Raw genomic sequence first — 17,492 nt, forward strand, 5'->3', positions numbered from 1 at the left:
AGGACCATGATATCCCCAATATTATATATATATATATTGGGGATATCATGGTCCTTTGAAGTACTGTGATGTAAGCTAGGACAGTAGTATATATTACAATATCCATAGATACCATTGTATGGTTCCTGTCTAGAAAAGCATTGTATTACATTTTGTTCATGTATAAAACTTTTTTTTTTTTTGGTACTGAATTGTTATTGTGAGTACTAGTAGTACTGTGGAAAGAGACTTTCCTCTGGTGTAAATGTACTATGGTTTGAGTCTCTTCAGTAACACATAATTGTTTTGTGTATTCATTATTGCATTTAAGAGAGTGTGTATATGTTACAGGTTTGTGACGTCTCAGAGGGACCCCCTCAAGGACCCAGTCGTGCTGTGGCTGAACGGAGGGCCAGGCTGCAGCTCTTTGGATGGGTTTCTGTCAGAGAATGGCCCCTTTCATGTATGTTGATACTTATCATGATTTAATCTTAAAGAGCTAAGAACTAAAGAGCTGAAAAGTTTAGAGAGGGGAAAAAACATTTATGTAATTTAATTCGTTGAGGTCTAAATAGTTTTTCCGCACAACACAAAACCATAAATGCCTCAATAAACATTGTGCTTGTTCTGTGTGTCCATAGGTTAATGATAATGGAGCCACACTTTATGAGAACGAATTCAGCTGGAATAAAATCGCCAATGTTCTTTATCTTGAGTCGCCTGCTGGAGTGGGTTATTCCTACTCCGATGACCAAAAATATCAAACCGATGATGATGAGGTAAGTGTCTAAACATTCATAGATATTAATAGCCTATAAAGACAGACTTTGTAAAGCCTTAATGTGTTTCTTTAGGTGGCAAATAACAACTACCTGGCTTTGCAAAGCTTTTTCATCAAATTCCCAAATTTCACCCAGAATGAGTTTTTCATTTTTGGTGAGAGTTATGGAGGCATCTACGCACCCACACTCAGTCTGAGAGTTGCCACTGGAGGTCAGCTTAAAGTGAACTTTAAGGTAGGTTTAATGTGCTTGTTTCATTTTTAAAATGTCATTTATTATTAAATATAGTGTATAGACCTTATGTAGCTCGGCCACTTTTTAGCGCTGTGCCCGTTGTCTTCTTCTGACATTCATTATAACATCAGCTTCGAAAATTACAATGCACATGATAACTTTGGTTAACTCTACAATAAATAAATCCACTTCACCAGCTCATTACTCTTAAACAGAGATGCTATAGAGCTCAGGAAATTCAAAGACAAAATTCTGAAGTTGGCTGCGCACTTGTTTCTCTGACGCATAAAGTCTGTAAAATTTATGTTGTTTACTAATATTTGAACACAAATTATACTTTGTTTTCTGTTGAAATATCTATCTGTCTATCTATCTATCTATCTATCTATCTATCTATCTATGTATGCCTTTTCATTTTTATCATTTATTTGTTTGTTTTTGCAGGGCTTTGCTGTGGGAAATGGCATTAGTAGCTTTGCACTAAATGACCAATCGCTAATCTACTTTGGCAACTATCATGGCCTGTTTGGAGAACAGTAAGCTAATCAATTACTTCTATATGTGGCCACTCGTGTATATCTATATTGCAATACTGACAATAAATATTTTGATAAATATGTTTGTTGATTTTTTTTTTTTTTTTACATTATTTTGCTTGTAGGCTGTGGAAGGATCTGAATGACAACTGCTGTCAAAATGGAGTCTGTAATTTCTACAACAATTCTAAAGAGTCCTGCTCTGTTGTGGTAACCTGAATGCATCCACACATGCCTGCAACTCTTGTACAACCTTGCCAATGGTTATTTAAGGTGACTAGTCTTCTGTCTTTTGCAGGTATCGCATGCGTTTAATATAGTCTATAACTCTGGGTTGAATACATACGCGCTGTATCTTGACTGTGCTGGTGGTGTCACATCTCAGAGAGCCATGATGCATCTGTTCAGAAACTTCAGGAAGCATTGGGAAGCTAATAAGGTGAGTCTTGTTCTATCTGAACAAATTATACTTTGTTTTCTGTTGAAATATCTATCTGTCTATCTATCTATCTATCTATCTATCTATCTATGTATGCCTTTTCATTTTTATCATTTATTTGTTTGTTTTTGCAGGGCTTTGCTGTGGGAAATGGCATTAGTAGCTTTGCACTAAATGACCAATCGCTAATCTACTTTGGCAACTATCATGGCCTGTTTGGAGAACAGTAAGCTAATCAATTACTTCTATATGTGGCCACTCGTGTATATCTATATTGCAATACTGACAATAAATATTTTGATAAATATGTTTGTTGATTTTTTTTTTTTTTTACATTATTTTGCTTGTAGGCTGTGGAAGGATCTGAATGACAACTGCTGTCAAAATGGAGTCTGTAATTTCTACAACAATTCTAAAGAGTCCTGCTCTGTTGTGGTAACCTGAATGCATCCACACTCCACACATGCTCTTGTACAACCTTGCCAATGGTTATTTAAGGTGACTAGTCTTCTGTCTTTTGCAGGTAGCAGGTATCTTTAATATAGTCTATAACTCTGGGTTGAATACATACGCGCTGTATCTTGACTGTGCTGGTGGTGTCACATCTCAGAGAGCCATGATGCATCTGTTCAGAAACTTCAGGAAGCATTGGGAAGCTAATAAGGTGAGTCTTGTTCTATCTGATCATGCAGCCTTCCAAGAATCCACTTTAATAAACTAGATAAAAACAAAGGAGAAATGTGTTTTCTTTTGTTTGTTTAGTTAGTAGGAAGTACTCCAAATGTTCAGGGAGTGCCTCCATGCATCAATAGTACCGCTCAGATAAACTGGCTTAATCGAGGTGATGTGAGGAAGGCGCTGCACATTCCTGATGTACTACCACCATGGGACATCTGCAGGTAAACTGACCCCTGTCCCCACATACAGTTTCAGTGTGTGTATGCATGAGCAGCGCATGTGTGCAAACAGAGTTCTTCCTTTTTTATCCAGTGATGTTGTGGGAAGCCAGTATCACACCATTTACGAAACTATGAAGGATGTCTATGAGAAGCTGCTGGCTTTGGGTCTGAGAGCTTTGGTCTATAATGGAGATACCGATATGGCTTGTAATTTCCTTGGGGACCAGTGGTTTGTTGAGCAGCTTGGACAGAAGGTAAGTTCTGTGTTCTCTGAGACGTGATGCTCTGCAGAATTTGTAACACCTTCTAGGTTTAATATTGAGTTTCTCTTCTTCTTCAAGGCAAGCACTCAATACCAACCCTGGATTTATGATAACCAGATTGCTGGATTCTACCAGCAATTTGGCAACATCACTTTCCTCACAGTCAAGGTACGTTTCAGGCATCCATGCAGCCTGTCTTGCTCTTTTCCAGGGTGTAGTTAGTTCAAACTGTTATTGTCATGATATACAGTGACATGACATATAGTAGTGTATGTGTATTATGAGTTTGACATTTTTACATGTACTAAGGCATGGCATACAACTCTGCTCTTCCAGGGTGCAGGTCACATGGTTCCTCAGTGGGCTCCTGGTCCATCTCTCCAGATGCTACAGAGTTTCCTGTCCAATAAGCCTTATTGAACTTCCTCCAGACCGTGTCCTGTCTTAAAGCACTAGATCTGATTTTTAGAAGTGGTCTTGAATGGACTTCAAGAAAGTGTGATTTTAAGGAAACTGTTGAAATGTGACATGAAGAAGGTAGGTTTAATGTGCTTGTTTCATTTTTAAAATGTCATTTATTATTAAATATAGTGTATAGACCTTATGTAGCTCGGCCACTTTTTAGCGCTGTGCCCGTTGTCTTCTTCTGACATTCATTATAACATCAGCTTCGAAAATTACAATGCACATGATAACTTTGGTTAACTCTACAATAAATAAATCCACTTCACCAGCTCATTACTCTTAAACAGAGATGCTATAGAGCTCAGGAAATTCAAAGACAAAATTCTGAAGTTGGCTGCGCACTTGTTTCTCTGACGCATAAAGTCTGTAAAATTTATGTTGTTTACTAATATTTGAACACAAATTATACTTTGTTTTCTGTTGAAATATCTATCTGTCTATCTATCTATCTATCTATCTATCTATCTATGTATGCCTTTTCATTTTTATCATTTATTTGTTTGTTTTTGCAGGGCTTTGCTGTGGGAAATGGCATTAGTAGCTTTGCACTAAATGACCAATCGCTAATCTACTTTGGCAACTATCATGGCCTGTTTGGAGAACAGTAAGCTAATCAATTACTTCTATATGTGGCCACTCGTGTATATCTATATTGCAATACTGACAATAAATATTTTGATAAATATGTTTGTTGATTTTTTTTTTTTTTTACATTATTTTGCTTGTAGGCTGTGGAAGGATCTGAATGACAACTGCTGTCAAAATGGAGTCTGTAATTTCTACAACAATTCTAAAGAGTCCTGCTCTGTTGTGGTAACCTGAATGCATCCACACATGCCTGCAACTCTTGTACAACCTTGCCAATGGTTATTTAAGGTGACTAGTCTTCTGTCTTTTGCAGGTATCGCATGCGTTTAATATAGTCTATAACTCTGGGTTGAATACATACGCGCTGTATCTTGACTGTGCTGGTGGTGTCACATCTCAGAGAGCCATGATGCATCTGTTCAGAAACTTCAGGAAGCATTGGGAAGCTAATAAGGTGAGTCTTGTTCTATCTGATCATGCAGCCTTCCAAGAATCCACTTTAATAAACTAGATAAAAACAAAGGAGAAATGTGTTTTCTTTTGTTTGTTTAGTTAGTAGGAAGTACTCCAAATGTTCAGGGAGTGCCTCCATGCATCAATAGTACCGCTCAGATAAACTGGCTTAATCGAGGTGATGTGAGGAAGGCGCTGCACATTCCTGATGTACTACCACCATGGGACATCTGCAGGTAAACTGACCCCTGTCCCCACATACAGTTTCAGTGTGTGTATGCATGAGCAGCGCATGTGTGCAAACAGAGTTCTTCCTTTTTTATCCAGTGATGTTGTGGGAAGCCAGTATCACACCATTTACGAAACTATGAAGGATGTCTATGAGAAGCTGCTGGCTTTGGGTCTGAGAGCTTTGGTCTATAATGGAGATACCGATATGGCTTGTAATTTCCTTGGGGACCAGTGGTTTGTTGAGCAGCTTGGACAGAAGGTAAGTTCTGTGTTCTCTGAGACGTGATGCTCTGCAGAATTTGTAACACCTTCTAGGTTTAATATTGAGTTTCTCTTCTTCTTCAAGGCAAGCACTCAATACCAACCCTGGATTTATGATAACCAGATTGCTGGATTCTACCAGCAATTTGGCAACATCACTTTCCTCACAGTCAAGGTACGTTTCAGGCATCCATGCAGCCTGTCTTGCTCTTTTCCAGGGTGTAGTTAGTTCAAACTGTTATTGTCATGATATACAGTGACATGACATATAGTAGTGTATGTGTATTATGAGTTTGACATTTTTACATGTACTAAGGCATGGCATACAACTCTGCTCTTCCAGGGTGCAGGTCACATGGTTCCTCAGTGGGCTCCTGGTCCATCTCTCCAGATGCTACAGAGTTTCCTGTCCAATAAGCCTTATTGAACTTCCTCCAGACCGTGTCCTGTCTTAAAGCACTAGATCTGATTTTTAGAAGTGGTCTTGAATGGACTTCAAGAAAGTGTGATTTTAAGGAAACTGTTGAAATGTGACATGAAGCTGCACAGTAATTTTCTCAGGGACTGTTGGGTGTACGTGTGTTTGCATATGTATGGGAATTTTGAAATGCTTTTTGTTTTTTAATTGCTTGAATCTTTTTAAACCAATTTTTCATTGAACACTAGGGGTGGTTTTCACAGTCATGTTGATCATAACAAAATCACGTTATCCCAATTATATATATATATATATTTTTCAACCGTATTAGTGGATATCACATGGTTTTAAAATGCTTATTTTGTCCTTAAATCATGGGTTACTGTTAAGGGATCTGTTCATTGAATACGTGGTGAGATGTACGGAGGACAAATATATTTATAGTCTTCATTTTGTTCCTACCCTTGATACACTCAACATTGAAACAAATTTATACTGTTCTTAATTATTTGGATCTATGGTTATAAATAGTTTACAATCCTATCTGATTGGCAAATCCTCTAAGAAGGATTATATGAATGAGCATATAACACTCCGTTTGACCAAAGATACTGGAATCAGTATAAACCAAGAAATAAAAAAGCTGTTTTAGTGTGTTTTGTCTGTGTATATCTGTATTCATTAAGATTATGATATGACTAATGATTTGGCAACTGTTTAAACCACAACAGCATCTAGACCAGGGGTGCCCAAACTCGGTCCTGGAGGGCCGGTATCCTGCAGAGTTTAGCTCCAACCCCAATTAGACACACCTGAACCAGCTAATCAAGCTCTTTCTAGGCATACTAGAAACTTCCTGGCAGGTGTGTTGAGGCAAGTTGGAGCTAAACTCTGCAGAACATTGGCCCTCCAGGACCGAGTTTGGGCACCCCTGATCTAGACGTATTGACATGAGAAATGAAATTTCTGTTGTGTGTAAAACCTAATTGAGGATATGGACATAATACGTGTGGTAGAGTATATATAGAGAGGAAACAGAGATTTTAGATATCTGTTTTAGATAGAGGTGGTGCTGCTGCATATGGAGCTGGTAATAGAGGAGAGTTCAATGGCAGTAGGTAGTACAGTAGGTGGCGGTATATGCCACTTCTACTTGGTCGTATCCACCTAGGCAGACGAAGAAGAAGCACCAGAAGTTGGTTTGCCATCCGCCATAAAACGTTATTAGAAGAAGAAGAAAAGGCGTAAAGTCAGCAGTCACTCGAACGTGGTTGATACACGTGTGAGGATAATCAGGTAACAGAAATATTATTGTCGGTTTAGACAAAGAGTCACTTTCGCAGTGCATGTTTTTACTGATCTCTATATAGTGTATCGAGTGTAGAACAACTTTTATTTAGTTCTCTTGTTGAACTGCACCGTGTTTAAGTTTCCGTGTCTGTGTGACTGTGGGAGCTACGCTGCGGTGCAACAGTATCTCTTTCTCTATCGTTTGGGCTTTATCTTACTGCAGGTTCTGCCCTCGTGAAAAGAGAAACAAAATATTGTCTGTTCATAATATGAGCTTCAGATATAAGCTTCTGTGTGACTCAAATTTCAAACTTTTCACTCATGTTTCTTTGTTTAACAGCAGCTGGAAGAACACATCGGTGTAGAAGAAGAGGAACCGTGCCCTTGGATGTTTCGTACTAAAGAGATATATTTTGTTTTATTCTTTTATATTTTTACAATATAATTCACGTTAATTCATAGTCACTACATTTAGTTCTTTTATTGTTAAACTATAGGCTACAGCATACTCGGTATGAATCCTGAGCTTTATAGCAGCTTGCAATGTTGTAAGTGGTATTACATTTTAAGTATATTTAAGTGGATTAAAAAAATAATAAAAAATGACTAAAACACGACCTCTGGAAGTCTCATGATTCTACAGTAATTCTGCTGAATGGTTGTAAATAATTGTTAAAAGATAAATAATACCATAAAGCTTCCAATTGTTGTAATCAAAGTTTCACCATTAACACATTTAATGCATATAAGAGACTGGGGCTAGTTGGCACAAAAGCTACAAAGTCTGTAATTGGATTTCTTGACAGTAATTTTGTATGTTGGTTTAAACAGTTAAAATTATAACTTATTTTGCTGTAGATGTTGAGTAAATAAGCAAACACAATAAAACCACACTGAGTTTAACATATTAGGGCAAAGGTATTTTTCACAATTTTCTCTGAGTTTTCACATGCGTGTTATTGGCACATTTAATGTCTTGTGTGTCGTAATTGTTTCACTTTTGCGGAAAAGTGAGGTGTGACATTATAACCCACTTTTGGGGGATGTTATCACTGAAGGGCAACATATGTTCAGTGAACAGATTTACAAGTCTGCCCAGGTGTACGTAGTTGTACAGTCAGACGGTAAGGTTTCACTGACTGTGTCCCACCATATATAAGTTTGAAGTCCGGTTCTCCTGCATCCTCCGGCCAGACCAGATGGAATCGCCGCAGCACCGTGACCAGGATGAGGAAGAGCTCCATGCGAGCTAGATTTTCTCCTAAACACACACGAGATCCTAGAGAATAAAGTAAATGTACATTATACAAACACACTGTTCTCATTCTACCACACAGATACACTGTCTACTGATTTTATTCATGTACTGTATTGTTAAAATCATACTGACTCTTGTTTGTGTAATATGTGAAATTAATCAGCTCAATGACGTCCACCAATGGCACTAGGCTAAATGAGTGCTATTGATAAAATATCCACAGTGTTTAATCAAAGACCTCATTACACAGTGTAGTAAAACATTTATAACATACCTGCAGAGAAAGGCATGAATGCATCAGGCTTCACAAATTCCCCCTTATCATTCAAGAAGTTTTGAGGGTTGAATTCATGGGGAAACTTCCACTGACTTTCCTCTCTGAGAGCAGATGACAGATAGGGGATGATAATTGTCCCCTGTAAGAGCAAATGTTTTAAATTAGCAATCCTCCCTTTCCGTTTACAGTAAAGATGCTGTTTAGGGCTTGCAATAATAGTTTGGTAATGGATTGATTTGTTAAGATTAAATAATGGATAGTTGTTCTTAATTACTCTTTCATGTAATTTTTTATATGTGCCATAGTAACTCTATAACTGTATGATGAAACTGCTGTTGCCATTCAGTAATTATAGTAAACGTCACCTTTGGGATGTTGTAGCCCCGGAGCTGAGCGTTGGTTGTAGTGGTGTGAAAAATACTAAGAGGAACAATGTCACCAACACGCTGACCCTCATGAATCACTGCTTGAATGTAAGGCATGGTGTTTCTGTCCTCAAATGTGACATGTTCACGATCACCAAGGACTTCATCAATCTCCCGCTGACATTGTTCTGAAACAAGTAGACATTGAAAGACTATGAATGCTATGAACAATTCACAAAAATAAAATACGAACATAAAATAATTTTATTAATAATGCACTATCCCATTCCAGAACCTTATTTTGCTGCACATTATTCATTAATGCATAATCCAAAAAGAAATCCATAACCCAGACAGGAAACATCTTGCTTTTTCATTTTTAGAAACATAAAATTGTATTTAAAAAACATACACACACACATTACTTCACGGTCGCCGTGATTTTGCCAAGTAAGACATGTTCCTGGATCAACATCTTTTGTTGATCCTGGATCAACATTACTGTCCAAAAATACAGACTTAACCCAATCCCCACCCCTAAACCTAACCTTACCCATAATTTATTCCTAAAATCAGAGGGAAATGATAGCTGATTAACAAACATTTATAACATACCTGCAGAGAAAGGCATGAATGCATCAGGCTTCACAAATTCCCCCTTATCATTCAAGAAGTTTTGAGGGTTGAATTCATGGGGAAACTTCCACTGACTTTCCTCTCTGAGAGCAGATGACAGATAGGGGATGATAATTGTCCCCTGTAAGAGCAAATGTTTTAAATTAGCAATCCTCCCTTTCCGTTTACAGTAAAGATGCTGTTTAGGGCTTGCAATAATAGTTTGGTAATGGATTGATTTGTTAAGATTAAATAATGGATAGTTGTTCTTAATTACTCTTTCATGTAATTTTTTATATGTGCCATAGTAACTCTATAACTGTATGATGAAACTGCTGTTGCCATTCAGTAATTATAGTAAACGTCACCTTTGGGATGTTGTAGCCCCGGAGCTGAGCGTTGGTTGTAGTGGTGTGAAAAATACTAAGAGGAACAATGTCACCAACACGCTGACCCTCATGAATCACTGCTTGAATGTAAGGCATGGTGTTTCTGTCCTCAAATGTGACATGTTCACGATCACCAAGGACTTCATCAATCTCCCGCTGACATTGTTCTGAAACAAGTAGACATTGAAAGACTATGAATGCTATGAACAATTCACAAAAATAAAATACGAACATAAAATAATTTTATTAATAATGCACTATCCCATTCCAGAACCTTATTTTGCTGCACATTATTCATTAATGCATAATCCAAAAAGAAATCCATAACCCAGACAGGAAACATCTTGCTTTTTCATTTTTAGAAACATAAAATTGTATTTAAAAAACATACACACACACATTACTTCACGGTCGCCGTGATTTTGCCAAGTAAGACATGTTCCTGGATCAACATCTTTTGTTGATCCTGGATCAACATTACTGTCCAAAAATACAGACTTAACCCAATCCCTACCCCTAAACCTAACCTTACCCGTAATTTATTTCTAAAATCAGTGTGAAATGATAGCTGATTAACAAGGGTGTAGAAGCACCTAATCCTGATTGTAAGCCTAAAACAGATATTTCCTGAAAAGTCATCTCTCAATTCTGATTGGTTAATTGGAATGATGTTCCAGGATCAACAAGGATGTTGATCCAGGAACATGTTGTACTTGGTCAAATCACACTCACCATCACTCCACAGCTATCATTTTAGGACAATTTTAATCAATTAATTAAAATAATCAGATAATTCATAACTAATCTTTAGCCCCCCAAAAAATACATGGCAAATCATCAACATCAAATCATATAAACTCAGCAAATAAAAAAAAAGAAAAGAAAAAGAAATTAAGAAAGAAATGTCCCTTTTTCAGGATAATGCATTTGAAAGATAATTTGATAAAATCCAAATAAGCATTTCAGATCTTTATCAGAAAGTGCTTAAACAATGTTTTTCTTTCTTGTTCAGTGAATCATAAACAATTACTTCACATGCACCTGTGGGACAGTCCTTAAGAAGACACTGACAGTTTACAGGTGGTAGGCAATTAAGATCACAGTTATGAGACCTTTCTAAAACGAAGAAAGATGCCCATGTTCCTGATCACCTGTGTGAACATGCCATAGTCCTAGACATGAGGACTGCAGATTTGGCCACAGCAATAATCTGCATTGTCTGTAATGTAAGAGGCCTAAGACAGTGCTACAGGGAGATAGGAAGGGCAGCTGATAGTCCTTGCCATGTGAAACCCCATGTAACCATGTGTCCTCCAGAAATGTTCGGGAATGTGCAAATGCCTTTGTGGAAGGGTGGAGTACGGTCTCACAGCAAGAAGTGGCAAATCTGGTGCAGTCCATGAGGATAAGATGCTGGTGCACACACAGGATACTGACTGCTACTTTTGATATTGACCCCCTCTTTGTTCCAGAAATGGAATAATGTTGACATATTATTACATTTATGTTCGTCAAATGACTGTAAAACCTGTTCAGTTTATGTCTTAGCTGTTGAATATTTTTATGTTCAAACAAATATTTGCACCTGTTAAGAAATTAGCTGGAAATAAAAAGCAGGGCATTTATTTGCTGAGTTTTTCGTTTTTACCTGGATAACTTTTTCCATGTAAATAATTTACTCTGACATGCAAAAACGTTTTTAGTATAAAAACTCTCAAAAAGAGGGAGAAAGATAAAAGGAGTTGACATATCTTACCCACATTCCTTACCCTGTATATGAGTGTGAGTCATCAAATAGAGCGTTAAAGTGCGGAGTGTGTTAGAGGTTGTTTCAGTTCCAGCCGCAAACAGGTCAAACAGCAAAGTGGCCATCTGTGAGTCGTCAAATGTGGTGCATTGATCTGCTCTCTGAAAACAAAACAATCCACTAACAAATCATTGTAAATCAAAGAATATTAAACTCATATTGTGCTGATAAATTCAATAAAAATACACAACCCACACAAAGACTTATGAGTATATCTTACTTTCTCTATCTCCTCCAGGTACCAGTCAGTCAGGTCTCTGGGCTCCCCAGTAACATGTGACTTCTTGTGCTCATCCACAACTTTAAGAATGTGATTTTTAATTTCTCCATAATACTGAAAAGCCTTGCAGAATGGCAGTGGGAAAATCCTTAACACTGGGGCTATTTCGTAGAGCTGCAATTCAAAATAAAATCCTTAAAAATACATGTAAATTTAAATGTCTGTCTGTCAATATTCTATCCATTTGTGTACAAATCACAGTAACTACTATATATTATTTATTTTTGGTAGCAGCAATACTGTAAGTGTAAACAAAAAAAGTATTATCAGCAGAGTATAAAAAGCATCTTTGTTTGTGTAAATAGCCTTTAGCAACAAGGCTGGCTATTTGCACTCAGTGTAATTAAACAGTGTCTTTACTTTTCATTGTATTTACCATTGCCCATTGTCCAATGACAATCTTAGTAAGTTTTTCGATGCTTATGATCAATGTCTGGAAATATTCATCCTGATGATTGAAACGTGACCCAAAAATGATTGAGGCAATGATGTTTGAAGCAGCTTGGTGGTACAGATGTTTAGGGTCAATTGACTTTCCTGGTAGGGATGTAGAGATAAAAGAGATGTTTTCCATTCTTGAATTTGAATATTGTCTGGCAATTTTAAGATCATAAAAATGGCTATATTCAAAGATTAGACACTGAACGTGTGATTGCATAAATGAACTATGTTGATATAAATATTAAAAGTGTCACAGATGAGGAGAACGTATATACCAGCAGATTCCTCCAAATGTGAGCAGATATATTTGACCTCCTCTAGAATCCTCTGCTCCATACTTCTCTTTCCAAGACCAAAGTTCCTCAGTGTGGACAGAGCAAAGCGTCGATGCTCCCTCCAACTTTCTCCATAATCTGCCATGATCACCCCTAAACAAACATAGTAATCAGCTAGGAAGCCTTTAAGCCCAGCAGGGAGAGTTTCAATCAAAATTTTTGATCATATTCTCTGCTGAGTGCAATTGTCTGTGTTATATGAGTAGTATGCTGGCTGCATTTTGTTTATACTGCATTACCTTTGCTTTGTGTTACATGACTGACCATCATGTTGTCTGGTCTGCCAGCAAACTCTACCGCTTTTGTGATCAGTGCCTCCCTGATCATCTTCTGACCTGTCAACACCACCGCTGGCTGGCTACCAATGAACAGCCCGTAGATTGACCCATAGCGCTGAGCAAACTGCAAAAAACATTCATGTTGAAGACCACAGACTCACAACAGCATGTTTTTGCTATTATACTGTATGAACAAAGTCTGATTTCCTTTCATCACTTGTTTCCAGCAACCCATTCAATTATTTCAGTGTGAGTTTCCTACCAGTAATAATGTATTGTTAATGCAGCAGTCTCCAATGTGTTTGAGACTGATGTGCTTACCTTGTCAAAGTCCTTTAACGGGTTTGTGCGGTCCAGTTGAAGCAAATTTCCAAAAAATGGAACAGGAGTGGGTCCAGGGGGGAAGTTTTTGGGTCTTCGAATTCTAAACTGCAAGTACAGAAGAAAGGCTCCCAGACACAACAGAACAAGTGCGGGCAACATGGTTACTGATCTGCTGGACGGCCCGTCTCAAACCTGCTATTTAATGCAGACAGAGAACTGATACACATGCACACAAAACTCCTCCTTTAAACTCTACTGAACTTTTTAAACTTTGTTGAACTGGAGTCAGGAAATGCTGACTATATAGGTAAAAAGGTAAGCTATAATCAACAATATGGGCGACAAGGTAATGATACTTCCACCAGAGGTCAATGTCAACATGAACCCTTGATAAATTTGTTCCTGAAAGTTCATTATGTAAACATGCACTATGACATTATCCAAGTTTGTGCAGCATCAACACATTTTTTGTTACATTTCTGTTTCTGGCTAAATATTCTGGTGACTAAAATTAAATTGTATTTTCAGTCTTTCTTATAATATATGAAGTAAACTAAATGTGTGTTTGACTTATTTTAGTGTTTTATCAGGTGGTGGATAAAGCAAGGCTTTATGATCACATGAGATGTATGCATGAAATGCACAAAAGAGCTTAAAATGAATAGAATTTTCATAGTACTGAAATGACATTATGTTTAATTGGTATCTTTCCAATTGTATGCACCATGACTCACCGTTGTCTGTACCTACTACGGTGAGGCACAACCTCAATCAAACTGGGATTAAGCCACTGTTCAGTTTTCAGCATCAGGTATTCTTAAAATAAAATGAACTGACAAAAATTTGCAGAGTAAACATATTTCACAAAAGAACACTGCAACTGAACACTACTCAACTGTGACTGGTGCAGTCAATATAGCCCAACTTTGCACATTGTTCACAACAAATTGTTTTTAGACTTTGCTCTTGGTCTTTGGCTTATCATGGCGAGATATGTCCTTTTTTTTTTTTTTTTTTACCTCAAAAACCCTTTTACTTACAAAAAGGGGCAGTGACTTGAAAAACTGTTGATTTAATTATATCATATGAAGTCTTTTTTGTTAAGATATATGCAATAATTTCAGGAATTCTAATTAATTCCGCAAGATTTTAAAAAACCGTGTTAAGCTACACATTACATCAACTTACCCCCAAAACAACCTTTAGACCTCTGGTAAATGACCTCTTGGATCGTGACAATTATGCAATAAATAGTGACAAAACAAGTGTTTAGGAAAGTGTTCGTGGTAGTTCTGTGTGGTTTAGGAGAAATACAATCTTTTCATCTTCTTCTTCTTCTTCACCCTTCACCATGGCCTTTAGTTCTGTTGTACCCTAAAATACTTTTGGTATCTGTTAGGTTGTTTTGGAGGAGGAAAACTAAAAACCCTTTTACGGTCTAATAGTGTAAAATGCATAGATTCGGTTGCTATGATTTATTGTTATTTTTATTGCTATCAAAAATCTAAATGTTGAATATTGTACAGACAAGTTTATTCAAAATTAAAAGCTTTAAATTGGTCTTTGCACTGCAGTAGTCCTGTACGTACATTGAGGTAGCACGAGGTGGCGTCAAGTCCAGGTTTTTTTTTTTTTTTTTTGCATCTGTGACGCATTTTCTAAGCGCCGGAAACGTGCTCGCGAGCGCTGATGTGTTATTTTGCTTAGGTATTATTTGGTAGTTGTTTGGTTTTGAAGATCATTCTTTACAAATAAAAAAAAAATCAGATCCGTTAGTTTTTTAGATGCCTAAAGAGAAAGGAGTTATCAGGTGAAATAGTCGCACGAGAAGGAAAACTCAGGGGAGATGGCGGTATGAGACAAGCCTGACTAGCTATTAAAACTGAAACCTGATTAATAACTGTCTTTAAATGTATCCATGTGATAACTGTATATTCTGACTGGCGAGATTGTGATTTTCTGTGTGTCAGTGCTGTCTTGTTAAGTAATATGTCTCTCGTTAGCCGAAAGGAAAAGTTGGAACCAAAGGCAAAAAGCAAATCCATGAGGAAAACCAGGATACTCTGAAGTTCTATATTAGAATCATCCTGGGAGCAAACGTAAGGCATGCATCTGAGTTTCAGTGTGTCTCTGTACATGCTAATGGTTAACATTAAAGACATATTTTAATGGATTTATTGGTTTCTTTTCAGGCTATTTATGCAGTGGTCAATCTCTTGCTCTTTTATAACTCATCTACATTTTGGACATGGGTAAGCCAGAGTATGATGTGAATAAGAGCATAATCATTTAGCATATGCATACTTTGTGCTTTTGCATTCAGTGGTGTGTATGAGCAAATGTTGCATGCATATCTGCTCGTGGCAAATAAACCATGGGTTTTCAATCTTTTAGATGCCATGGACCCCCGAAATTATCCTTATAAGAGGGGCCCCATTCTAAAATTTCAATGACATATATTATATATAAAGGTATATTTTTTATGTATAAAGACTCAATTTACTGAAAAAATGAATATTTACTTTGTATTATGTTACACTATTAAGGTTTTTCCTACTCACTGTAGAACAGGACTACAAGGAGTATTATTTAATTTTGATCTTATTTGTTTATTTGAATCTTGTTTTTGTGTATTTATTTATTTTTACACTTTTGAAACTGCTTTTCTCTAAACTTTTTTATGGCCCCTCTAGCACTCCCTTGTGCACCCCAGTTTGAAAAACCATGATATAGACAGTAATGTCCATTTCTCTACCTCTAGGGCTTTGCTTAAATTTTATTTAGACCCCTGTATATGGGGTTTTTGGTCAACAGTGAGATGATAAACTTTTGGCTGTTTCCAATCTTTTGGTAAATGTAGCCTAATTCACTTCTCTCTTTGCCTCCTTTGTACCAGTTCTTTCTCCTGTTCGCAGTGGCGGTCTACGTTGGCGGCTACAGATCTATGTCAGCAATGGCCAAACCTGCATTTGCTGAAGATGGTAGCTTGCTGGATGGAGGGATTGACCTTAATATGGAACAGGGCATGGCAGAGTGAGTGGGATGTTTAATCTGTACAATTTTTTCCCATTTATATGTGTATTTCCAGACAGTGATATACTCTTCATGACCATAACTGATTTTTTAAAATATATATTGACATGCAGACACCTGAAGGATGCGATTCTTCTTACTGCTATTGTTCAGGTCCTCAGCACTCTGTCATCCTACTTCTGGTACTTCTGGCTCTTGGTGAGACTGTGTAATTGCTCTGATTGTGATATCTTTGAGGTTTCACAATTACATTTTTACTACTATAACTGTATTATTTGCTTTCTCTTCACACCAGGCACCTGCAAGGGCTTTGCATTTATTGTGGGTGAGCTTCCTGGGCCCCTGGTTTTCTGCTGAATCACAGGCAGCCCCTGAAGAGAATGAGAAGAATGAAAAGAAACAGAGGAGACAGGAAAGACGACAGATGAAGAGATTCTAGACTTGTCTGTGTTTATTTCTTTTTACATTTATTGTACAATTACATAGAACATGCAATCTAAATTATTCTGAGATATTTGATATGACAGGTTAGTCCAGACAATAGATGAGCACTGTAAAGTGTCTTTGACTTTCTCTCATGTGTCATCAGCTGCTCCGTCCTTTTCAGCCCTTTGGTTCCTTTCTCTTACTTTGTCCATCTTAAAATCTCTAGCTCAGATGTGCCTCTGAGTGGGGCTCCACAAGTGAGTTAAACTCACACAAAATGCATTTGCTTACTATAGTGAGCTTTCATATCATTAGTTTCAGTTGCTAATGAGTACTTTTCAGCAGGTGCAGCTACATGGCCCATTGCCCATTTAGACCCGAGGCTGTACGAGCTTCACCAACCACGAGACGTTTCACAGCACTTGAGTCACAGCACTTTTAGAATTCCATCTTTGGCCTTTCAGAAAATATTGTTTTTTTGTTCTGTATCGGGGGAATTGTGCTGATTCTGTATCAAAGGTAATTATCTTTGACATGTTGTGTTCTGGTGAAGCTACAGGTGCAGCCTGGTGCTGCCTTGAGGGAACGCAATGTAGATAAGGATAAAAAATAATAATGGACCAATAATTGAATGATAATTGATTTAACATTTCAATGGACTATTTCAATGGACTAAAAAAAAATGAGCAAAACTGCGTCTTGACAACCTGGTAAAAATAAGTTGCTTCAGCTGAAATGTATGGAGACCCAATGATTATAAATAAACTATTATAAAATGATGAGTTGCTGTGAATTTTCTTTTAAATTGATATAATCATTCCTCAGT

The 17,492-nt window shown here is 37.3% G+C and overlaps 4 protein-coding genes across 4 annotated transcripts; 3 read left to right on the forward strand and 1 right to left on the reverse strand.

The window, feature by feature from the left end:
* Window positions 1-289: 289 nt before the first annotated feature.
* On the forward strand, window positions 290-3,655 carry LOC107695338 (lysosomal protective protein-like; the record flags this gene model as incomplete). The annotated part of the gene is made up of 10 exons (XM_016495199.1): window positions 290-442; window positions 621-758; window positions 834-995; window positions 1,440-1,531; window positions 1,657-1,741; window positions 1,830-1,970; window positions 2,733-2,869; window positions 2,961-3,123; window positions 3,211-3,300; window positions 3,469-3,655. Coding segments are annotated over 10 exons (1,245 nt in total), but the record flags the coding sequence as incomplete, so codon positions are not given.
* Window positions 3,656-3,860: 205 nt separating this feature from the next.
* On the forward strand, window positions 3,861-6,282 carry LOC107695339 (lysosomal protective protein-like; the record flags this gene model as incomplete). The annotated part of the gene is made up of 8 exons (XM_016495201.1): window positions 3,861-3,959; window positions 4,110-4,201; window positions 4,326-4,410; window positions 4,499-4,639; window positions 4,738-4,874; window positions 4,966-5,128; window positions 5,216-5,305; window positions 5,474-6,282. Coding segments are annotated over 8 exons (891 nt in total), but the record flags the coding sequence as incomplete, so codon positions are not given.
* A 1,005-nt stretch (window positions 6,283-7,287) lies between these two features.
* Window positions 7,288-13,540, reverse strand: LOC107695337 (cytochrome P450 2F2-like). Its single transcript, XM_016495198.1, has 9 exons — window positions 13,205-13,540; window positions 12,845-13,007; window positions 12,546-12,698; window positions 12,206-12,366; window positions 11,770-11,943; window positions 11,512-11,650; window positions 9,722-9,909; window positions 9,354-9,495; window positions 7,288-8,117 (listed from the first exon to the last, which is right to left on the reverse strand). Exons 1-9 carry the CDS (start codon window positions 13,364-13,366, stop codon window positions 7,909-7,911), a joined length of 1,491 nt encoding a protein of 496 aa, XP_016350684.1. The 5' UTR covers window positions 13,367-13,540; the 3' UTR covers window positions 7,288-7,908.
* A 1,300-nt stretch (window positions 13,541-14,840) lies between these two features.
* Window positions 14,841-17,328, forward strand: LOC107695318 (transmembrane protein 208-like). Its single transcript, XM_016495180.1, has 6 exons — window positions 14,841-15,059; window positions 15,211-15,306; window positions 15,400-15,459; window positions 16,104-16,240; window positions 16,354-16,438; window positions 16,536-17,328. The coding sequence occupies exons 1-6, from the start codon at window positions 15,054-15,056 to the stop codon at window positions 16,677-16,679; spliced, it is 528 nt and encodes a 175-aa protein (XP_016350666.1). The 5' UTR covers window positions 14,841-15,053; the 3' UTR covers window positions 16,680-17,328.
* The last annotated feature ends 164 nt before the right edge of the window (window positions 17,329-17,492 follow it).

The sequence above is a fragment of the Sinocyclocheilus anshuiensis genome, unplaced genomic scaffold (assembly GCF_001515605.1).
Source record: "Sinocyclocheilus anshuiensis isolate Anshui unplaced genomic scaffold, SAMN03320099.WGS_v1.1 scaffold282, whole genome shotgun sequence".
Taxonomy (NCBI): domain Eukaryota; kingdom Metazoa; phylum Chordata; class Actinopteri; order Cypriniformes; family Cyprinidae; genus Sinocyclocheilus; species Sinocyclocheilus anshuiensis.

Coding starts and splice junctions, on each gene's coding strand:
- LOC107695337 (XM_016495198.1), bottom strand. CDS start 13,366: ATGTTGCCCGCACTTGTTCTGTTGTGTCTGGGAGCCTTTCTTCTGTAC. Junction 11,944..12,205: donor TCATTGGACAATGGGCAATG/GTAAATACAATG, acceptor TTTGAATTGCAG/CTCTACGAAATAGCCCCAGT. Junction 9,496..9,721: donor GGGGCTACAACATCCCAAAG/GTGACGTTTACT, acceptor TTGCTCTTACAG/GGGACAATTATCATCCCCTA.
- LOC107695318 (XM_016495180.1), top strand. Junction 15,307..15,399: donor GAATCATCCTGGGAGCAAAC/GTAAGGCATGCA, acceptor GTTTCTTTTCAG/GCTATTTATGCAGTGGTCAA. Junction 16,439..16,535: donor TCTGGTACTTCTGGCTCTTG/GTGAGACTGTGT, acceptor TCTTCACACCAG/GCACCTGCAAGGGCTTTGCA.